This window comes from Hyperolius riggenbachi, chromosome 2 (genome assembly GCF_040937935.1).
Source record: "Hyperolius riggenbachi isolate aHypRig1 chromosome 2, aHypRig1.pri, whole genome shotgun sequence".
Taxonomy (NCBI): Eukaryota; Metazoa; Chordata; class Amphibia; order Anura; family Hyperoliidae; genus Hyperolius; species Hyperolius riggenbachi.
The window spans coordinates 572477955-572501555 of NC_090647.1; the positions used below are offsets into that span (position 1 = coordinate 572477955).

The 23601-nt window shown below is 56.5% G+C and overlaps 1 protein-coding gene across 1 annotated transcript; it reads left to right on the plus strand.

Annotated features, from left to right (window-relative positions):
- The first annotated feature begins 284 nt into the window (after positions 1-284).
- Positions 285-23271, plus strand: SIK1 (salt inducible kinase 1). The gene is made up of 14 exons (XM_068271040.1): positions 285-495; positions 1917-2061; positions 7575-7691; positions 8253-8316; positions 9052-9213; positions 9306-9430; positions 10409-10532; positions 10621-10814; positions 13645-13767; positions 13858-13938; positions 16562-16706; positions 17044-17268; positions 18990-19149; positions 22585-23271. Exons 2-14 carry the CDS (start codon positions 1918-1920, stop codon positions 22781-22783), a joined length of 1863 nt encoding a protein of 620 aa, XP_068127141.1. The 5' UTR covers positions 285-495; position 1917; the 3' UTR covers positions 22784-23271.
- The last annotated feature ends 330 nt before the right edge of the window (positions 23272-23601 follow it).

A 23601-nucleotide genomic window follows, 5' to 3' on the forward strand; every position in this document is an offset into this window, starting at 1 on the left:
GGATTGAGGGTCCTGTGTGAGAATTGGGGGTCCTGTATAGGAGTTGAGGGATATGTGTAGGAATTGAGGGTCTGTACTGGCTATTGGGGCAGGGTTGGGGGTCCTGTGTAGGATTTGGGGGGGTCCTGAGTGGTGGGCGAGTGATTGGCTGTATTACGCAGTTTGGCCGCCAGGTGTCCTCAGTTCTCGCTCACGTCATGGATGTATTGCGCATGCGTGGTGGGATGAAACTGAAACCCTCCGATTACGGCGACAGCTGTTCTCTGACGTCACTGGCGTGTCTCCATGGAGACAAGGCATCAGTGCGCGCGTCAGAGGTCTCGGTCTCCCGGCAACGGGGCGGAGTCCTGCGGAGTTTGACGGCAGTGTGACGCTAATGGGGCGGGGCTATAGAGGTGAGGGAGTCTGGGGACACGTGACGTCCTGAGAGAGGCATGAGGCGGCCGAACACCCGAATACACCCGAGCAGCGAGCTGCGGAGCGCCTGACCGGCAGGTAACCCCCCAATATACCCCTCTGTACCCCCCAATCCTCCTCTAATACCACCTGTATCCCCAATATATCTCTGTGTACCCCCCAATATACATCCCTCCCCCCCCCCTTATATCACTGGTATCCCTCTCTATATCCTCTATGTACCCCCCTAACCCTCTGTGTACCCCCCAATATACATCCCTTTCCCCCCTCTATACCCCCCTATATCACCTGTATCCCTCCATATATACACCCCTGACTGCCAGATACACCCGAGCAGCGGAGCGCCCGACCGGCAGGTAACCCCCCAATATACCCCTCTGTACCCCCCAATCCTCCTCTAATACCACCTGTATCCCCAATATATCTCTGTGTACCCCCCAATATACATCCCTCCCCCCTCTATACCCCCCAATCCTCCCCTATATCACCTGTATCCCCAATATACCTCTATGTACCTCTCCCCTCCCTCTGTGTGCCCCCAATCCTCCCCCTATACCCCCCTATATCACCTGTATCCCTCCATATATACCCCCCTGACTGCCAGATATACCCGAGCAGCGAGCTGCGGAGCGCCTGACCGACAGGTAACCCCCCAATATACATCCCTTCCCCCCCCTCTATACCCCCCTATATCACCTGTATCCCTCTATATCCTCTATGTACCCTCCATATCCCCTCTGTATACCTCCCTCCCCCTCTGTACCCCTCTATATCCCTCCATATATACCCCTCTGACTGCCTGATACACCCGAGCTGCGGAGCGCCCGACCGACAGGTAACCCCCCAATATACGCCTCTGTACCCCCCAATCCTCCTCTAATACCACCTGTATCCCCAATATATCTCTGTGTACCCCCCAATATACATCCCTCCCCCCCCCCCTTATATCACTGGTATCCCTCTCTATATCCTCTATGTACCCCCCTCTATAGCCACCTAACCCTCTGTGTACCCTCCAATCCACCTCTATACACCCCCCAATATATCCCTCTATGTACTGTACCCCCCTCATCCTCCCCCCTATACCCCCCTATATCACCTGTATCCCTCCATATATACCCCCCTGACTGCCAGATACACCCGAGCAGCGAGCTGCGGAGCGCCCGACCGATAGCCTCCCCTATACACCCCCCCCCCCCTCTCTATGCACCTCATATACCTCCCTACCCCCTCACTTCCCTCCTCTTCTCTGCCCACTTATATCACCTGTACCCCTCTATATCGACTCTGTACCTCCTTATATACCTCCCTGACTGCCTGATACACCCAAGCAGCGAGCTGCGGAGCGCCCGACCGACAAGTTACCCCCCAATAGCCTCCCCTATACACCCCCCTCTGTATACCTCCCCCCCCCCCCTATATACCCCTATTGCTGACCCCTCCCCCCACCTCCTGTTCCTTGTGCTGCACGTTGCTGAGACCATTGTTGTTGTTTGCAGGATGGTAGTTTTGAAGGACAGTTGTGCTGCGGGCAGCGCCCCCCGAAGGCCGCTGCGGGTTGGCTTTTATGACATTGAAGGAACTCTGGGAAAAGGAAACTTTGCAGTGGTGAAGCTTGCTCGTCATCGTGTCACCAATACTCAGGTGAGAGCGCCAGGAGAGCCGCAGGGTGTGGGTAGAGGTATTGTGGAGGGCTGGTGTTAGGGTGGAGAGGTCATGGTGGGTAGGACGTCCATAGGGTGTGGGTAGAGGTATTGTGGAGGGCTGGTGTTAGGGTGGAGAGGTCATGGTGTGTAGGACGACCATAGGGTGTGGGCAGAGGTATTATGGAGGGCTGGTGTTAGGGTGGAGAGGTCATGGTGGGTAGGACGACCATAGGGTGTGGGTAGAGGTATTGTGGAGGGCTGGTGTTAGGGTGGAGAGGTCATGGTGGGTAGGACGTCCATAGGGTGTGGGTAGAGGTATTGTGGAGGGCTTGTGTTAGGGTGGAGAGGTCATGGTGGGTAGGACGACCATAGGGTGTGGGCAGAGGTATTGTGGAGGGCTTGTGTTAGGGTGGAGAGGTCATGGTGGGTAGGACGACCATAGGGTGTGGGTAGAGGTATTATGGAGGTCTGGTGTTAGGGTAGAGAGGTCATGGTGTGTAGGGCAACCATAGGGTGTGGGTAGAGGTATTGTGGAGGGCTGGTGTTAGGGTGGAGAGGTCATGGTGCGTAGGACGACCATAGGGTGTGGGTAGAGGTATTGTGGAGGGCTGGTGTTAGGGTGGAGAGGTCATGGTGGGTAGGACGACCATAGGGTGTAGGTAGAGGTATTGTGGAGGGCTGGTGTTAGGGTGGAGATGTCATGGTGGGTAGGATGACCATAGGGTGTGGGTAGAGGTATTGTGGAGGGCTGGTGTTAGGGTAGAGAGGTCATGGTGGGTAGGACGACCATAGGGTGTGGGTAGAGGTATTATGGAGGGCTGGTGTTAGGGTGGAGAGGTCATGGTGGGTAGGACAATCATAGGGTGTGGGTAGAGGTATTATGGAGGGCTGGTGTTAGGGTGGAGAGGTCATGGTGGGTAGGACGTCCATAGGGCGTGGGTAGAGGTATTATGGAGGGCTGGTGTTAGGGTAGAGAGGTCATGGTGGGTAGGACGACCATAGGGCGTGGGTAGAGGTATTGTGGAGGGCTGGTGTTAGGGTGGAGAGGTCATGGTGTGTAGGACGACCATAGGGCGTGGGTAGAGGTATTATGGAGGGCTGGTGTTAGGGTAGAGAGGTCATGGTGGGTAGGACGACCATAGGGCGTGGGTAGAGGTATTGTGGAGGGCTGGTGTTAGGGTGGAGAGGTCATGGTGTGTAGGACGACCATAGGGCGTGGGTAGAGGTATTATGGAGGGCTGGTGTTAGGGTGGAGAGGTCATGGTGTGTAGGACGACCATAGGGCGTGGGTAGAGGTATTGTGGAGGGCTGGTGTTAGGGTAGTGGGGTCATGGTGGGTAGGACGACCATAGGGTGTGGGAAGAGGTATTGTGGAGGGTTGGTGTTAGGGTAGAGAGGTCATGGTGGGTAGGACAACCATAGGGTGTGGGTAGAGGTATTGTGGAGGGCTGGTGTTAGGGTGGAGAGGTCATGGTGGGTAGGACGACCATAGGGTGTGGGTAGAGGTATTGTGGAGGGCTGGTGTTGGGGTAGAGAGGTCATGGTGGGTAGGACGTCCATAGGGTGTGGGTAGAGGTATTATGGAGGGCTGGTGTTAGGGTAGAGAGGTCATGGTGGGTAGGACGTCCATAGGGTGTGGGTAGAGGTATTGTGGAGGGCTGGTGTTAGGGTAGAGATGTCATGGTGGGTAGGACGTCCATAGGGTGTGGGTAGAGGTATTGTGGAGGGCTGGTGTTAGGGTGGAGAGGTCATGGTGGGTAGGACGTCCATAGGGTGTGGGTAGAGGTATTGTGGAGGGCTGGTGTTAGGGTGGAGAGGTCATGGTGTGTAGGACGACCATAGGGTGTGGGCAGAGGTATTATGGAGGGCTGGTGTTAGGGTGGAGAGGTCATGGTGGGTAGGACGACCATAGGGTGTGGGTAGAGGTATTGTGGAGGGCTGGTGTTAGGGTGGAGAGGTCATGGTGGGTAGGACGTCCATAGGGTGTGGGTAGAGGTATTGTGGAGGGCTTGTGTTAGGGTGGAGAGGTCATGGTGGGTAGGACGACCATAGGGTGTGGGCAGAGGTATTGTGGAGGGCTTGTGTTAGGGTGGAGAGGTCATGGTGGGTAGGACGACCATAGGGTGTGGGTAGAGGTATTATGGAGGTCTGGTGTTAGGGTAGAGAGGTCATGGTGTGTAGGGCAACCATAGGGTGTGGGTAGAGGTATTGTGGAGGGCTGGTGTTAGGGTAGAGATGTCATGGTGTGTAGGGCAACCATAGGGTGTGGGTAGAGGTATTATGGAGGGCTGGTGTTAGGGTGGAGAGGTCATGGTGGGTAGGACGTCCATAGGGCGTGGGTAGAGGTATTATGGAGGTCTGGTGTTAGGGTAGAGAGGTCATGGTGTGTAGGGCAACCATAGGGTGTGGGTAGAGGTATTATGGAGGTCTGGTGTTAGGGTAGAGAGGTCATGGTGTGTAGGGCAACCATAGGGTGTGGGTAGAGGTATTATGGAGGGCTGGTGTTAGGGTGGAGAGGTCATGGTGGGTAGGACGTCCATAGGGCGTGGGTAGAGGTATTATGGAGGGCTGGTGTTAGGGTAGAGAGGTCATGGTGGGTAGGACGACCATAGGGCGTGGGTAGAGGTATTGTGGAGGGCTGGTGTTAGGGTGGAGAGGTCATGGTGTGTAGGACGACCATAGGGCGTGGGTAGAGGTATTATGGAGGGCTGGTGTTAGGGTAGAGAGGTCATGGTGGGTAGGAGGACCATAGGGCGTGGGTAGAGGTATTGTGGAGGGCTGGTGTTAGGGTGGAGAGGTCATGGTGTGTAGGACGACCATAGGGCGTGGGTAGAGGTATTATGGAGGGCTGGTGTTAGGGTGGAGAGGTCATGGTGTGTAGGACGACCATAGGGCGTGGGTAGAGGTATTGTGGAGGGCTGGTGTTAGGGTAGTGGGGTCATGGTGGGTAGGACGACCATAGGGTGTGGGAAGAGGTATTGTGGAGGGTTGGTGTTAGGGTAGAGAGGTCATGGTGGGTAGGACAACCATAGGGTGTGGGTAGAGGTATTGTGGAGGGCTGGTGTTAGGGTGGAGAGGTCATGGTGGGTAGGACGACCATAGGGTGTGGGTAGAGGTATTGTGGAGGGCTGGTGTTGGGGTAGAGAGGTCATGGTGGGTAGGACGTCCATAGGGTGTGGGTAGAGGTATTATGGAGGGCTGGTGTTAGGGTAGAGAGGTCATGGTGGGTAGGACGTCCATAGGGTGTGGGTAGAGGTATTGTGGAGGGCTGGTGTTAGGGTAGAGATGTCATGGTGGGTAGGACGTCCATAGGGTGTGGGTAGAGGTATTATGGAGGGCTGGTGTTAGGGTGGAGAGGTCATGGTGTGTAGGACGACCATAGTGTGTGGGTAGAGGTATTGTGGAGGGCTGGTGTTAGGGTAGTGGGGTCATGGTGGGTAGGACGACCATAGGGTGTGGGTAGAGGTATTGTGGAGGGCTGGTGTTAGGGTGGAGAGGTCATGGTGGGTAGGACAACGATAGGGTGTGGGTAGGGGTATTGTGGAGGGCTGGTGTTAGGGTGGAGAGGTCATGGTGGGTAGGACGACCATAGGGTGTGGGTAGAGGTATTGTGGAGGGCTGGTGTTAGGGTAGAGAGGTCATGGTGGGTAGGACCACCATAGGGTGTGGGTAGAGGTATTGTGGAAGGCTGGTGTTAGGGTAGAGAGGTCATGGTGTGTAGGACAACAATAGGGTGTGGGTAGAGGTATTGTGGAGGGCTGGTGTTAGGGTGGAGAGGTCATGGTGGGTAGGACAACCATAGGGTGTGGGTAGAGGTATTGTGGAGGGCTGGTGTTAGGGTAGAGAGGTCATGGTGTGTAGGACAACCATAGGGTGTGGGTAGAGGTATTGTGGAGGGCTGGTGTTAGGGTGGAGAGGTCATGGTGGGTAGGGCAACCATAGGGTGTGGGTAGAGGTATTGTGGAGGGCTGGTGTTAGGGTTCAGAGGTCATGGTGGGTAGGACAACCATAGGGTGTGGGTAGAGGTATTATGGAGGGCTGGTGTTAGGGTGGAGAGGTCATGGTGGGTAGGACGACCATAGGGTGTGGGTAGAGGTATTGTGGAGGGCTGGTGTTAGGGTAGTGGGGTCATGGTGGGTAGGACGACCATAGGGTGTGGGTAGAGGTATTGTGGAGGGCTGGTGTTAGGGTGGAGAGGTCATGGTGTGTAGGACAACCATAGGGTGTGGGTAGAGGTATTGTGGAGGGCTGGTGTTAGGGTGGAGAGGTCATGGTGGGTAGGGCAACCATAGGGTGTGGGTAGAGGTATTGTGGAGGGCTGGTGTTAGGGTTCAGAGGTCATGGTGGGTAGGACAACCATAGGGTGTGGGTAGAGGTATTATGGAGGGCTGGTGTTAGGGTGGAGAGGTCATGGTGGGTAGGACGACCATAGGGTGTGGGTAGAGGTATTGTGGAGGGCTGGTGTTAGGGTAGTGGGGTCATGGTGGGTAGGACGACCATAGGGTGTGGGTAGAGGTATTGTGGAGGGCTGGTGTTAGGGTGGAGAGGTCATGGTGTGTAGGACGACCATAGGGTGTGGGTAGAGGTATTATGGAGGGCTGGTGTTAGGGTGGAGAGGTCATGGTGGGTAGGGCAACCATAGGGTGTGGGTAGAGGTATTGTGGAGGGCTGGTGTTAGGGTGGAGAGGTCATGGTGGGTAGGACGACCATAGGGTGTGGGTAGAGGTATTGTAGAGGGCTGGTTTTAGGGTAGAGAGGTCATGGTGGGTAGGGCAATCATAGGATGTGGGTTACAGAGATTAAAGGAGAGAGAACTATAAGGTGTGGGTTGGAGTCTTGGGAGATCTAGTTTTGGGATTGATATGGTAGATAGGAGGACCTCAGGGTGTAGGGTGGAGGCATTGTGATTGTCAAGCTTTGGAGTAGAGGATATGGTGGGTTGAACCATAGGGTGTGGGGTTCAGTTATTGCAGGAGGTCCTCTTTTGGGATACAGAGGTGTCGGTAGGGAAACCATGGGGTGGGGGTGCACATTTTGTGATGGGTGACTTGAGAAGTAAAGGTTGGAGAAGCATTACACTGGATTAGAGGTATTTTGAGGGAGTGCTCCGGTGCGGTGATGTTCTGGGATACACATTTAGGGATCGTAGCTGGGCGTTGTTTGTTTCGGGCTACATACACACACTAGATATTAATCTGCTGTGAGTAGAGGGGTCCGTTCATACTGCTTACAGTCATTAGGGGTTCGGATTGGTAAATGACTGATAACCTCCATTGTAGACCCAGAGAAGTGCAGCTCCACAGAGACGAGCACTGAGAGCAGTGTGTCCATCCAATGCATCCTCAGAAATGACTGATCTCTCCAGGGGAGCGTTATTGGCAGTGTGTAGAGGCTGGTCAGGGGGTGTTGGGAGCTCAGCTTCTCTGCTTCTCTCTACCAGTTATGTGGAGATCACACTGTTAAATTTACAGCATTTTCCAATAGTTGATAGTCCTCAATATCTTTCTTCAGGTTGCAATTAAGATTATCGACAAAACTCGGTTGGACCGAACCAACTTGGAGAAGATCTATCGAGAAGTTCAGATTATGAAGCGATTGCGTCATCCAAACGTCATCCGCCTTTATCAGGTGAGAGTAAACCTTCTTCGTGTGAATGCCACCTCCTTCTCGCCACCCCCTCTGTCAGGTGGTCATTCCCTCCCAGGCACAGCCGCCTCCCACATATATGACCCCCTCCTTCTCACCACCCCCTCTGTCAGGTGGTCATTCCTCCTAGGCACAGCCGCCTCCCACGTATATGACCGCCTCCTTCCCTCCACCCCCTCTGTCAGGTGGTCATTCCTCCTAGGCACAGCCGCCTCCCACGTATATGACCGCCTCCTTCCCACCACCCCCTCTGTCAGGTGGTCATTCCTCCTAGGCACAGCCGCCTCCCACGTATATATGACCGCCTCCTTCCCACCACCCCCTCTGTCAGGTGGTCATTCCCTCCCAGGCACAGCCGCCTCCCACGTATATGACCGCCTCTTCTTTACATCACCTCTGATGCGTCCAGTGACCACCCTCTCATGGTCTTCCTTCTATAAGTCACCCTTCTTTGTCTTGGGTCACCTCGTTAGCTGTAGCTCCGGCTCCCCACCTTCTGGCATCCAAACGTTGCCATCAACTGACGATTCTTATTGCCTGCAGGTGATGGAGACCCGGGACATGATCTATATCGTTACTGAATATGCCAAGAATGGAGAGCTATTTGGTAAGTGTTTCTGACTATATTCTTCCAACATCTGACCACCACTCAGTTCCAATGTCTTGCCTGTTTATAGAGACACAATGAGGACCACATTCCCACCAGTTCTGGTCCCCAATGTCCTCTCTGACCCCCATTCTCTCTTACAATAGTAAGCAACTTCTTCAATTATTGTCACCAGTACCAGTCCTCAGCCCCCCCCCCCCAGACTCCTTACTACCCCCCATTGTCCCCAGGACCAGTCCTCAGCCCCCCCCCCCCCCCAGACTCCTTACTACCCCCCATTGTCACCAGGACCAGTCCTCAGCCCCCCCCCCCCCCCAGACTCCTTACTACCCCCCATTGTCCCCAGGACCAGTCCTCAGCCCCCCCCCCAGACTCCTTACTACCCCCCATTGTCCCCAGGACCAGTCCTCAGCCCCCCCCCCCCAGACTCCTTACTACCCCCCATTGTCCCCAGGACCAGTCCTCAGCCCCCCCCCCCAGACTCCTTACTACCCCCCATTGTCACCAGGACCAGTCCTCAGCCCCCCCCCCCAGACTCCTTACTACCCCCCATTGTCCCCAGGACCAGTCCTCAGCCCCCCCCCCCCCCAGACTCCTTACTACCCCCCATTGTCACCAGGACCAGTCCTCAGCCCCCCCCCCCCCCAATTCACACCAGTATCAGTCCTCAGACTGCTTATTGTCCCCAGTTTTTCTTCCCCAGTCACATATAGACTAAGGCTGTTTGTCCTGTAGATTATCTGACGGAACGCGGGCGGCTGACAGAAGACGAGGCGCGGCTGAAGTTCCTGCAGATCTTGACAGCAGTGGAGTATTGTCATTCACAGAATGTTGTTCACCGAGACCTGAAGACTGAAAATCTTCTGCTGGGCGAGGACATGTGCGTCAAGCTGGCCGGTCAGTGTCATATCTCGTGTTCTGTGGTCTTAGAGTGTAAGCTCCTGTGCTTATAGCTGTGACTAATGATCATCATCTTTATATCAAATCAGATTTTGGATTTGGAAACTTTTATATGGATGGTCGACCCCTGAATACTTGGTGTGGAAGCCCTCCGTATGCTGCTCCAGAAGTTTTCCAGGGGAAGGAGTATGAGGGTCCTCTGCTGGATGTTTGGGTGAGCATGGAATGCATTTGTTTTGTGTGTGTGTATACACAGGGTATGGGTTTGTGTGTACGTGTACCATGTCATTATACACTAATGTGTAACCCTAACTGTGTGTACTTGGACTGGCGCGTAGGAGGAGGAGACTTGGACTGGCGCGTAGGAGGAGGAGACTTGGACTGGCGCGTAGGAGGAGGAGACTTGGACTGGCGCGTAGGAGGAGGAGACTTGGACTGGCGCGTAGGAGGAGGAGACTTGGACTGGCGCGTAGGAGGAGGAGACTTGGACTGGCGCGTAGGAGGAGGAGACTTGGACTGGCGCGTAGGAGGAGGAGACTTGGACTGGCGCGTAGGAGGAGGAGACTTGGACTGGCGCGTAGGAGGAGGAGACTTGGACTGGCGCGTAGGAGGAGGAGACTTGGACTGACGCGTATAGGATGAGGAGAGAGACGTGGACTGGCGTGTAGGAGGAGGAGACTTGGACTGGCGTGTAGGAGGAGGAGACTTGGACTGGCGCGTAGGAGAAGAAGACTTTGACTGGCGCGTAGGAGGAGACTTGGCCTGGAGCGGAGGAGGAGGAGACTTGGACTGGCGCGTAGGACGAGCAGACTTGGACTGGCGCGTAGGACGAGCAGACTTGGACTGGCGCGTAGGACGAGCAGACTTGGACTGGCGCGTAGGACGAGCAGACTTGGACTGGCGCGTAGGACGAGCAGACTTGGACTGGCGCGTAGGACGAGCAGACTTGGACTGGCGCGTAGGACGAGCAGACTTGGACTGGCGCGTAGGACGAGCAGACTTGGACTGGCGCGTAGGACAAGCAGACTTGGACTGGCGCGTAGGACGAGCAGACTTGGATTGGATGCAAAGAGAGACCTGAGCTGGCATGTAGGATGTGCAGAGACTGGACTGATGTCTGGGAGGCGGAGATTTGGACCAATGTGTACCTATAGGATGTATATAGTTATATGGATCTGTTTTGCGCTTACAGAGTCTGGGCGTGGTCCTCTATGTTTTGCTTTGTGGCTCCTTCCCATTTGATGGTCCAAGTTTGCCCGTCTTGCGTCAGAGGGTGCTGGAGGGGAGATTTCGCATCCCATTCTACATGTCGGAAGGTACGCACGCGCTCTTCTGTGCATTACCATAAGTACTGGGTGACTTGCAGATAGTTCCTTGGTCCTCACGCAATGTTTTCTTCCGTAGATTGCGAGTCCTTGCTGCGCAAGATGTTGGCAGTGGATCCCGCTAAACGTCTGAACATTGCACAGATTAAACAGCACAGATGGTTACAGGGCACCCAACTGCCTGTGCCCGACCCCGTCCCCAGCACTGAACCTTCTCTTCAAGTCCTTGCCATCATGCAGAGCCTGGGTATAGACCGAGAGCGCACTGTACAGGTGAGTGATTATACTGAATGTGCTACTCTCTCTTCACCCTCGTAGCTTGACCTCTGCAGTTCCCTCCCACCCTGGAGACCTGCCCTAGAGCAATATCCCCAGCTTCTACCCACCCTGGAGACCTGCCCTAGAGCAATATCCCCAGCTTCTGCCCACCCTGGAGACCTACCCTAGAGCAATATCCCCAGCTTCTGCCCACCCTGGAGACCTACCCTAGAGCAATATCCCCAGCTTCTGCCCACCCTGGAGACCTACCCTAGAGCAATATCCCCAGCTTCCGCCCACCCTGGAGACCTGCCCTAGAGCAATATCCCCAGCTTCTGCCCACCCTGGAGACCTACCCTAGAGCAATATCCCCAGCTTCTGCCCACCCTGGAGACCTACCCTAGAGCAATATCCCCAGCTTCTGCCCACCCTGGAGACCTGCCCTAGAGCAATATCCTCAGCCTCTGCCCACCCTGGAGACCTACCCTAGAGCAATATCCCCAGCTTCTGCCCACCCTGGAGACCTGCCCTAGAGCAATATCACCAGCTTCTGCCCACCCTGGAGACCTTCCCTAGAGCAATATCCCCAGCTTCTGCCCACCCTGGAGACCTGCCCTAGAGCAATATCCCCGGCTTCTGCCCACCCTGGAGACCTGCCCTAGAGCAATATCCCCAGCTTCTGCCCACCCTGGAGACCTACCCTAGAGCAATATCCCCAGCTTCTGCCCACCCTGGAGGCCGGTCCTAGAGCAATATCCCCAGCTTCTGCCCACCCTGGAGACCTACCCTAGAGCAATATCCCCAGCTTCTGTCCACCCTGGAGACCTGCCCTAGAGCAATATCCCCAGCCTCTGCCCACCCTGGAGACCTGCCCTAGAGCAATATCCCCAGCTTCTGCCCACCCTGGAGGCCGGCTCTAGAGCAATATCCCCAGCTTCTGCCCACCCTGGAGACCTACCCTACAGCAATGTCCCCAGCTTCTGCCCACCCTGGAGGCCGGTCCTAGAGCAATATCCCCAGCTTCTGCCCACCCTGGAGACCTGCCCTAGAGCAATATCCCCAGCCTCTGCCCACCCTGGAGACCTGCCCTAGAGCAATATCCCCAGCTTCTGCCCACCCTGGAGGCCGGCCCTAGAGCAATATCCCCAGCTTCTGCCCACCCTGGAGGCCTGCCCTACAGCAATGTCCCCAGCTTCTGCCCACCCTGGAGACCTACCCTAGAGCAATATCCCCAGCTTCTGCCCACCCTGGAGGCCGGCCCTAGAGCAATATCCCCAGCCTCTGCCCACCCTGGAGACCTGCCCTAGAGCAATATGCCCAGCTTCTGCCCACCGTGGAGACCCGCCCTAGAGCAATATCCCCAGCTTCTGCCCACCCTGGAGACCTGCCCTAGAGCAATATCCCCAGCTTCTGCCCACCCTGGAGACCTGCCCTAGAGCAATATCCCCAGCCTCTGCCCACCCTGGAGGCCGGCCCTAGAGCAATATCCCCAGCTTCTGCCCACCCTGGAGACCTGCCCTAGAGCAATATCCCCAGCCTCTGCCCACCCTGGAGACCTGCCCTAGAGCAATATCCCCAGCTTCTGCCCACCCTGGAGACCTGCCCTAGAGCAATATCCCCAGCCTCTGCCCACCCTGGAGACCTGCCCTAGAGCAATATCCCCAGCTTCTGCCCACCCTGGAGACCTGCCCTAGAGCAATATCCCCAGCTTCTGCCCACCCTGGAGACCTGCCCTAGAGCAATATCCCCAGCTTCTGCCCACCCTGGAGACCTGCCCTAGAGCAATATCCCCAGCTTCTGCCCACCCTGGAGGCCGGCCCTAGAGCAATATCCCCAGCTTCTGCCCACCCTGGAGACCTGCCCTAGAGCAATATCCCCAGCTTCTGCCCACCCTGGAGACCTGCCCTAGAGCAATATCCCCAGCTTCTGCCCACCCTGCAGACCTGCCCTAGAGCAATATCCCCAGCTTCTGCCCACCCTGGAGACCTGCCCTAGAGCAATATCCCTAGCCTCTGCCCACCGTGAAGGCCGGCCCTAGAGCAATATCCCCAGCTTCTGCCCACCCTGGAGGCCGGCCCTAGAGCAATATCCCCAGCCTCTGCCCACCCTGGAGACCTGCCCTAGAGCAGCATTCCCAGCTCCCGCCCACCCTGGAGGCCGGCCCTAGAGCAATATCCCCAGCTTCTGCCCACCCTGGAGACCTACCCTAGAGCAATATCCCCAGCCTCTGCCCACCCTGGAGACCTACCCTAGAGCAATATCCCCAGCTTCTGCCCACCCTGGAGACCTGCCCTAGAGCAATATCCCCAGCTTCTGCCCACCCTGGAGACCTACCCTAGAGCAATATCCCCAGCTTCTGCCCACCCTGGAGACCTGCCCTAGAGCAATATCACCAGCTTCTGCCCACCCTGGAGACCTGCCCTAGAGCAATATCCTCAGCCTCTGCCCACCCTGGAGACCTGCCCTAGAGCAGTTTCCGCAGCTCATGACTACTCCCTGGGCTCTGACCTTCCCTAGAGCAATGTATTAAATCTATGCATGTCCGGCGGTACTTGAGGTAGTATTCCCAGCAGGGGGCACCGTTCACTAATGCTGGGCATAGACGGTTCATTTCTGCAGCTCGATTAGCCGCCCGGATTGATTCCCGCTCGTCCCCGCAGGTGCTTCCTTCCGCTCGATTTCCGCTATTGTCCGCCCGCGGGTATCGACCTGTCGGAAATTATCATTCGAGCCATCAGCGGCTGGATTGATAAAGAAAACCGAAGCGTCTATGCCCAGCGTAAGAGATAAATGCTGTGATAATGAGAGGAAGGCTGATGAAGGGGTCTCTCTGCTGTCTCTCCAGGCTCTGCAGAATGACACGAATGACCACTATGCTGCTATCTACTACCTCCTGGTGGAGCGATTACAGGAGTCTCGCCTGGGACAATCCTTCCTCCAGACCCCGCCCCCTCCAGACTTCACCAAGGTGGGTAACAATAGGCAATGATGGGCACCAGATGATGGATTCTGCCCATGTGTATGCCCATTAATGCTGAGCCTCTGTCTTCTCCTCCAGGTCTCCAGCATCTCCCCACTGCTGTGCCAGCCTCAGGCAGATGTGGCCAACTACGACTGTGACCTGAGTGCGCCTCTGCAGGTGAGGGGGAGGGGCCGGGGTGAGGGAGGGGCATGTGGGGGAGGGGCTGGTGGCACTCACGTGACGGGACTGTGACCTGAGTGCGCCTCTGCAGGTGAGGGGGAGGGGCCTGGGTTGGGGGAGGGGCTGGTGGCACTCACGTGACGGGACTGTGACCTGAGTGCGCCTCTGCAGGTGAGGGGGAGGGGCCTGGGGTGGGGGAGGGACTGGTGGCACTCACGTGACAGGAGTGTGACCTGAGTGCACCTCTGCAGGTGAGGGGCCGGGGCAAGGGAGGGGACTGTGGTGAGGGAGGGGCCTGTGGGGGAGGGAATGGTGGAAGTCACGTGCCGGGACTGTGACATGAGTGCGCCTCTGCAGGTGAGGGGGAGGGGCCGGGGTGAGGGAGGGGCCTGTGGTGGGGGTGGGGCCGGTGGCAGTCACGTGACGGGACTCTGTGGGCCCATTCACACAAGAAGCGCTTCTCTGAGCATTTTGCGATTTGATTTGCATTTTTCGTCACGGTTTACACGTACACTATCGTGAACGCAGTGATTTTTTTTTTTGATTACTGCGCTTTTAATAAAAGTGAATGGGAGCAATTTTAAAAACCGCTAATCAGTGGTAAAACGCACAGAGAAGCGCTTGTCATGTGACTGGGCCTGAGAAGCATCCTGGTGTTTGGAAATCGTCTCTCCATTCCCGATTTATGAACTCTACACCTTTCAGAATTGATGGAAATCACTGAAAGAAAAGATTTGTTTGATTACTTTATATCCCTTTTATTGAATAGACATAAAATCTGACAATCTGTTGTCTCATGTTTGGGCGCCTTTAGACTACATTGGATGATATTGTGTTGTCGGGGAATCAGGATTGACAGTCCCTGAAAGAAATTGGCTTGAGAGGCAGCAGATCGGGATGGGATTGGGAGGCAGCAGGTCGGGATGGGATTGGGAGGCAGCAGGTCGGGATGGGATTGGGAGGCAGCAGGTCGGGATGGGATTGGGAGGCAGCAGATCGGGATGGGATTGGGAGGCAGCAGATCGGGATGGGATTGGGAGGCAGCAGATCGGGATGGGATTGGGAGGCAGCAGATCGGGATGGGATTGGGAGGCAGCAGATCGGGATGGGATTGGGAGGCAGCAGATCGGGATGGGATTGGGAGGCAGCAGGTCGGGATGGGATTGGGAGGCAGCAGATCGGGATGGGATTGGGAGGCAGCAGGTCGGGATGGGATTGGGAGGCAGCAGGTCGGGATGGGATTGGGAGGCAGCAGGTCGGGATGGGATTGGGAGGCAGCAGGCCGGGATGGGATTGGGAGGCAGCAGGTCGGGATGGGATTGGGAGGCAGCAGGCCGGGATGGGATTGGGAGGCAGCAGGCCGGGATGGGATTGGGAGGCAGCAGGCCGGGATGGGATTGGGAGGCAGCAGGCCGGGATGGGATTGGGAGGCAGCAGGTCGGGATGGGATTGGGAGGCAGCAGGTCGGGATGGGATTGGGAGGCAGCAGGCCGGGATGGGATTGGGAGGCAGCAGGCCGGGATGGGATTGGGAGGCAGCAGGTCGGGATGGGATTGGGAGGCAGCAGGTCGGGATGGGATTGGGAGGCAGCAGGTCGGGATGGGATTGGGAGGCAGCAGGTCGGGATGGGATTGGGAGGCAGCAGGTCGGGATGGGATTGGGAGGCAGCAGATCGGGATGGGATTGGGAGGCAGCAGATCGGGATGGGATTGGGAGGCAGCAGGTCGGGATGGGATTGGGAGGCAGCAGGTCGGGATGGGATTGGGAGGCAGCAGGTCGGGATGGGATTGGGAGGCAGCAGGTCGGGATGGGATTGGGAGGCAGCAGGTCGGGATGGGATTGGGAGGCAGCAGGTCGGGATGGGATTGGGAGGCAGCAGGTCGGGATGGGATTGGAGGGCAGCAGATCGGGATGGGATTGGAGGGCAGCAGATCGGGATGGGATTGGGAGGCAGCAGGTCGGGATGGGATTGGGAGGCAGCAGATCGGGATGGGATTGGGAGGCAGCAGATCGGGATGGGATTGGGAGGCAGCAGGTCGGGATGGGATTGGGAGGCAGCAGATCCGGGATGGGATTGGGAGGCAGCAGATCGGGATGGGATTGGGAGGCAGCAGATCGGGATGGGATTGGGAGGCAGCAGGTCGGGATGGGATTGGGAGGCAGCAGGTCGGGATGGGATTGGGAGGCAGCAGATCGGGATGGGATTGGGAGGCAGCAGATCGGGATGGGATTGGGAGGCAGCAGATCGGGATGGGATTGGGAGGCAGCAGGTCAGGATGGGATTGGGAGGCAGCAGGTCGGGATGGGATTGGGAGGCAGCAGATCGGGATGGGATTGGGAGGCAGCAGATCGGGATGGGATTGGGAGGCAGCAGATCGGGATGGGATTGGGAGGCAGCAGATCGGGATGGGATTGGGAGGCAGCAGGTCGGGATGGGATTGGGAGGCAGCAGGTCGGGATGGGATTGGGAGGCAGCAGGTCGGGATGGGATTGGGAGGCAGAAGATCGGGATGGGATTGGGAGGCAGCAGGTCGGGATGGGATTGGGAGGCAGCAGGTCGGGATGGGATTGGTCACATGTGGCTGTCAGGAGAGATTTGACTCGTGTCCTCCTTCTGCAGACATTGTTACATCTGGGAGAGCCGCCATGTCTTAGGGGTTCCGTGCCCCCCACACTGGTCACCCTGCGGGACTCGCCACTCTCTGAGGAGCCACAGTTGTATGAGGCAATCCGAAAGAGCTGCCACGTGAACACCACAGCACCCAGTAAGTACGCCTGATATTCTTCCCTCAGCCCCTCCCACCACACTGGCTCCACCTCATCCATATCCTCTCTCCCAGATATGATATTCTCCCCTCAGCCACTCCCACCACACTGGCTCCACCTCACCTACCTCCTCTCTCCCAGATATATTCTCCCCTCAGCCCCTCCCACCACACTGGCTCCACCTTATCCACCTCCTCTCTCCCAGATAGGATATTCTCCCCTCAGCCCCTCCCACCACACTGGCTCCACCTCACCTACCTCCTCTCTCCCAGATATATTCTCCCCTCAGCCCCTCCCACCACACTGGCTCCACCTCATCCATATCCTCTCTCCCAGGTATCCTTGTCTCCTCCACGTCATCTCCGTCCAACAGTCTGGAGAATTGCCTGTCGCCATCCTTCACCCATCTCCCGCTAACATCTGGCACGTCCCGCTGCACTGCCCCCCTCAGTGCTCAGTCCGCAACACCTGTCCTGCAATACCAGGGAGTCGCTACAGCTAATAACCTGCCGCTCACTTTCCAAGAGGGACGACGTGCCTCCGACACCTCCCTCACTCAGGGTATGTGATTGTCAACTCCGACTCCTCAGTATGTGACTCTGTCTCTGCGGATGTGTCTCTGCCTGTGTGTGTGGCTCCGCCTCTGCGGATGTGTCTCTGCCTTTGCATGTGGCTCCGCCTCTGCGGATGTGTCTCTGCCTGTGTGTGTGGCTCCGCCTCAGCAGATGTGTCTCTGCCTGTGTGTGTGGCTCCGCCTCTGTGGACGTGTCTGCCTCTGTGTGTGGCTCTGCCTCTGCAGGTGTGTGTGTGTGTGTGTGTGTGTGTGTGTGTGTGTGTGTGTGTGTGTGTGTGTGTGTGTGTGTGTGTGTGTGTGTGTGTGTGTGTGTGTGTTTCCGCCTCAGCAGATGTGTCTCTGCCTGTGTGTGTGGCTCCGCCTCTGTGAATGTGTCTGCCTCTGTGTGTGGCTCCGCCTCTGTGAATGTGTCTGCCTCTGTGTGTGGCTCCGCCTCTGTGAATGTGTCTGCCTCTGTGTGTGGCTCCGCCTCTGTGAATGTGTCTGCCTCTGTGTGTGGCTCCGCCTCAGCAGATGTGTGTCTGCCTGTGTGTGTGGCTCCGCCTCTCTGATTGTGTCTGCCTCTGTGTGTGGCTCCGCCTCAGCAGATGTGTCTGCCCCTGTGTGTGGCTCTGCCTCTGCAGATGTGTGTGTGTGTGTGTGTGTGTGTGTGTGTGTGTGTGTGTGTGTGTGTGTGTGTGTGTGTGTGTGTGTGTGGTTCCGCCTCTGCAGATGTCTCTGCCTGTGTGTGTGGCTCCGCCTCTGCAGACGCCTGTGTGTGTGTGGCTCCGCCTCTGCAGATGTGTCGCTGCCTGTGTGTGGCTCCGCATGTGTGGCTCCGCCTTCGGATGTGTCTCTGCCTGTGTGTGTGACTCCGCCTCTGTGGATGTCGCTGCCTCTTCTGTGTGTGACTCCGCCTCTGCAGATGTGTATGGCTCCACCTCCATGGATGTCTCTCCCTGTGTGTGGCTCCGCCTCTGCGGATGTGTCTCCTCATTGTCTGTATGTGACAGCTTGTGTGGATATGTCCCTGCCTCTTCTGTGTGACTCCTCCTCTGGATGTGTCTCCTCTTCTGTGTGTTATTCCACCTCTGAAGATGTCTCTGTGTATGGCTCCGCCTCTGCAGAGGTTTCCTCCTCTTCTGTGTGTGACTCCACCTCTGCAGATGTGTCTGTGCCGTGTATGTAGCTCCGCCTCCGTGGATGTCTGTGTGTGGCTCCGCCTCTGAGGATGTCTCCTCCTCTTCTGTGTGTGGCTCCGCTTCTGCAGATGTGTCTCTGCTGGTGTGTGTGGCTTTGCCTCTGTGGATGTGTCTCTTCTTCTGTGTGTGACTCCACCCCTCGCAGATGTCTCCCCCTCTTCTGTCTGTGACTCCACCTCTGCACATGTCTCCTCCTCTTCTGTCTGTGACTCCACCTCTGCACGTGTCTCCTCCTCTCCTGTCTGTGACTCCGCCTCTGCACGTGTCTCCTCCTTTTCTGTCTGTGACTCCGCCTCTGCACGTGTCTCCTCCTTTTCTGTCTGTGACTCCACCTCTGCATGTGTCTCCTCCTCTTCTGTCTGTGACTCCGCCTCTGCACGTGTCTCCTCCTCTTCTGTCTGACTCCACCTCTGCACGTGTCTCCTCCTCCTCTGTCTGTGACTCCGCCTCTGCACGTGTGTCTCCTCCTCTTGTGTGCTTGTTGGGGTCTGCTGCTTGTGTCCTCTGATGGTTGCTTCTCTTTCCAGGAATAAGCGCTCTTCGGCAGCTCCGGAGGTCGGTACGAGTGCGCGGCCTGTTGTGTCTCAGTAAATTACGACATAGAGGATCTGTGGCACGAGGGGGACGGCCTCTGGTCATTTCAGGAGAGTCACATGGCTTGCTGCAGAATGTTCTGCTTCAGCAAAGGTGAGTGGTCGCTCTGTCATGGAAGTTTGTGCGAGGGCGGGGTCTGTGGTGATGTAGAGGAGAGGGCGGGGTCTGTGGTGATGTAGAGGAGAGGGCGGGGTCTGTGGTGATGTAGAGGAGAGGGCGGGGTCTGTGTTATTGTAGAGGAGAGGGCGGGGTCTGTGATATTGTAGAGGAGAGGGCGGGGTCTGTGGTGATGTAGAGGAGAGGGCGGGGTCTGTGTTGTTGTAGAGGAGAGGGAGGGGTCTGTGTTGTTGTAGAGGAGAGGGCGGGGTCTGTGTTGTTGTAGAGGAGAGGGCGGGGTCTGTGTTGTTGTAGAGGAGAGGGCGGGGTCTGTGTTGTTGTAGAGGAGAGGGCAGGGTCTGTGGTGATGTAGAGGAGAGGGCGGGGTCTGTGGTGATGTAGAGGAGAGGGCAGGGTCTGTGTTATTGTAGATGAGAGGGCGGGGTCTGTGTTATTGTAGATGAGAGGGCGGGGTCTGTGATATTGTAGAGGGGAAGGCGGGGTCTGTGTTGTTGTAGAGGAGAGGGCGGGGTCTGTGGTGTTGTAGAGGAGAGGGCGGGGTCTGTGGTGATGTAGAGGAGAGGGCGGGGTCTGTGGTGATGTAGAGGAGAGGGCAGGGTCTGTGTTATTGTAGATGAGAGGGCGGGGTCTGTGTTATTGTAGATGAGAGGGCGGGGTCTGTGTTGTTGTAGAGAGGAAGGCGGGGTCTGTGTTGTTGTAGAGGAGAGGGCGGGGTCTGTGGTGTTGTAGAGGAGAGGGCGGGGTCTGTGGTGATGTAGAGGAGAGGGCGGGGTCTGTGTTGTTGTAGACGAGAGGTGGGGGGCTGTGATATTGTAGAGGGCGGGGTCTGTGATATTGTAGAGGAGAGGGCGGGGTCTGTGATGTTGTAGACGAGAGGTGGGGGTCTGTGATATTGTAGAGGGGAAGGCGGGGTCTGTGATGTTGTAGAGGAGAGGGCGGGGTCTGTGGTGATGTAGAGGAGAGGGCGAGGTCTGTGTTATTGTAGATGAGAGGGTGGGGTCTGTTATTGTAGATGAGAGGGCGGGGTCTGTGATATTGTAGAGGGGAAGGCGGGGTCTGTGATGTTGTAGAGGAGAGGGCGGGGTCTGTGGTGATGTAGAGGAGAGAGCGAGGTCTGTGTTATTGTAGATGAGAGGGTGGGGTCTGTTATTGTAGATGAGAGGGCGGGGTCTGTGATATTGTAGAGGGGAAGGCGGGGTCTGTGTTGTTGTAGAGGAGAGGGCAGGGTCTGTGGTGTTGTTGTAGAGGAGAAAGCGGGGTCTGTGTTGTTGTAGAGGAGAGGGCGGGGTCTGTGATGTTGTAGAGGAGAGGGCAGGGTCTGTGTTGTTGTAGAGGAGAGGGCAGGGTCTGTGGTGTTGTTGTAGAGGAGAGGGCAGGGTCTGTGGTGTTGTTGTAGAGGAGAAAGCGGGGTCTGTGTTGTTGTAGAGGAGAGGGCGGGGTCTGTGTTGTTGTAGAGGAGAGGGCAGGGTCTGTGTTGTTGTAGAGGAGAGGTCAGGGTCTGTGGTGATGTAGAGGAGAGGGCGAGGTCTGTGTTGTTGTAGAGGAGAGGGCGAGGTCTGTGTTGTTGTAGAGGAGAGGGCGGGGTCTGTGTTGTTGTAGAGGAGAGGGCGGGGTCTGTGTTGTTGTAGAGAAGGCGGGGTCTTTGTTGTAGAGGAGAGGGCGGGGTCTGTGTTATTGTAGATGAGAGGGTGGGGTCTGTGTTATTGTAGATGAGAGGGCGGGGTCTGTGATATTGTAGAGGGGAAGGCGGGGTCTGTGTTGTTGTAGAGGAGAGGGCGGGGTCTGTGTTGTTGTAGAGGAGAGGGCGGGGTCTGTGTTGTTGTAGAGGAGAGGGCAGGGTCTGTGTTGTTGTAGAGGAGAGGTCAGGGTCTGTGGTGATGTAGAGGAGAGGGCGAGGTCTGTGTTGTTGTAGAGGAGAGGGCGGGGTCTGTGTTGTTGTAGAGGAGAGGGTGGGGTCTGTGATATTGTAGAGGAGAAGGCGGGGTCTGTGTTGCTGTAGAGGATAGGTCAGGGTCTGTGTTGCTGTAGAGGATAGGTCAGGGTCTGTGTTGCTGTAGAGGAGAGGGCGGGGTCTGTGTTGTTGTAGAGGAGAGGTCAGGGTCTGTGTTGCTGTAGAGGAGAAGGCGGGGTCTGTGTTGCTGTAGAGGATAGGTCAGGGTCTGTGTTGCTGTAGAGGATAGGTCAGGGTCTGTGTTGCTGTAGAGGAGAGGTCAGGGTCTGTGTTGCTGTAGAGGAGAAGGCGGGGTCTGTGTTGCTGTAGAGGATAGGTCAGGGTCTGTGTTGCTGTAGAGGAGAGGGCGAGGTCTGTGTTATTGTAGAGGAGAGGGCGGGGTCTGTGTTGTAGAGGAGAAGGCGGGGTCTTTGTTGTAGAGGAGAGGGCGGGGTCTGTGTAGAGAAGGCGGGGTCTGTGATGTAGAGGAGAGGGCAGGATCTGTGTTGTTGTAGATGAGAGGGCGGGGTCTGTGATATTGTAGAGGGGAAGGCGGGGTCTGTGATGTTGTAGAGGAGAGGGCAGGGTCTGTGTTGTTGTTGTTGTAGAGGAGAGGGCGGGGTCTGTGATATTGTAGAGGGGAAGGCGGGGTCTGTGATGTTGTAGAGGAGAGGGCTGGGTCTGTGTTGTTGTAGAGGAGAGGGAGGGGTCTGTGTTGTTGTAGAGGAAAGGGCGGGGTCTGTGTTATTGTAGAGGAAAGGGCGGGGTCTGTGTTATTGTAGAAGAGAAGGTGGGGTCTGTGATGTTGTAGAGGAGAGGGCGGGGTCTGTGTTGTAGAGAAGGCAGGGTCTGTGATGTAGAGGAGAGGGCGGGGTCTGTGTTATTGTAGAGGAGAGGGCAGGGTCTGTGTTATTGTAGAGGAGAGGGCGGGGTCTGTGATGTTGTAGAGGAAAGGGCGGGGTCTGTGTTGTTGTTGTGGAGGAAAAGGCGGGGTCTTACAAAGCTGTAGGTGAGAACGTTCAGTGATGAAATAGAGAAGAAGGTGGGGTCTGTGATGTCGTAGAGGAGAGGGCAGGGTCTATAAAGATGTCAGTGGGAGTAGTTAATGGCAGTGCTGGGAGAGGAAGGAAGTCAGGAGGAGGAGCTAGTGGCATTATTGGGAGAGTAAGGAAGTAATGAGTCAGGGGAGGAGCTTCTGGAAACTGGGAAAGTAAGGTAGTCAGAATGTGAAGCTAGTGGCAGTGCTGGGACAGTAAGAAAGTCGGGAGGAGAAGCTAATGGCATTGCTGGGAGAGTACGGAAGTTTTGTGTCTGGGGAGGAGCTAATGGCGGTGCTGGGAGAGTAAGAAAGTCGGGAGGAGGAGCTAGTGGTGGCGCTGGGAGAGTGAGGAAGTAATGAGTCAGGTGTGTTTAGGGGCGGGGTCTGTGGCAGGGGCTTGTCTAGACTTCTGGGATATCTCACACCTCTTCCTTTCCTGCAGGTTGCTGCAGATGTCTTTGTCTCCGCCCAGCATGTCTCCGCCCATCATGTCTCCGCCCAGCATGTCTGCACCGATCCTGGAGCCCGCCGCCTCCTTCAGCCAGTCGTCATGCAGCATCGCACAGCCGCACCTTGGGGCCCCGCAGGCTGTATACTGTAATATGGACTGTAGCCCCAACATTGCCCCATGCGCCTCCTAATGCCAGCGGAGAGTACAACTGGACAGTTACCTCTTAACCCCTTCATTGCCTGAGCGCCTTGCAATACACTGAGCAAGCACAGAGGGGCGCTCTGCAAGGGGGATTATGCAGCACTGATGGGGTTCAAGCAATAATCTCTAAAGCACAGAACAAAATTCTCTGCACAGCATAGATTCCAAGAATGGTATTAATGATGGAGATTTCCAGCGTGCACAGGCTCCGCCCCCTGTCTGACACATTTTTCCTGACCCATACTGACGCCCATTCCTCCTGACCCATACTGACGCCCATTTTTCCTGACCCATACTGACGCCCATTTTTCCTGACCCATACTGACGCCCATTCCTCCTGACCCATACTGACATGCCTCTTCCTCCTGACCCATACTGAAGCCCATTCCTCCTGACCCATACTGACATGCCTCTTCCTCCTGACCCATACTGACGCCCATTCCTCCTGACCCTTACTGAGGCCCATTCCTCCTGACCCTTACTGACGCCCATTCCTCCTGACCCATACTGACATGCCTCTTCCTCCTGACCCATACTGACGCCCATTCCTCCTGACCCATACTGACTGCCTTGCATCCTGACCCATACTGACTGCCTTGCATCCTGACCCATACTGACGCCCATTCCTCCTGACCCATACTGACATGCCTCTTCCTCCTGACCCATACTGACGCCCATTCCTCCTGACCCTTACTGAGGCCCATTCCTCCTGACCCTTACTGACGCCCATTCCTCCTGACCCTTACTGACGCCCATTCCTCCTGACCCATACTGACATGCCTCTTCCTCCTGACCCATACTGACGCC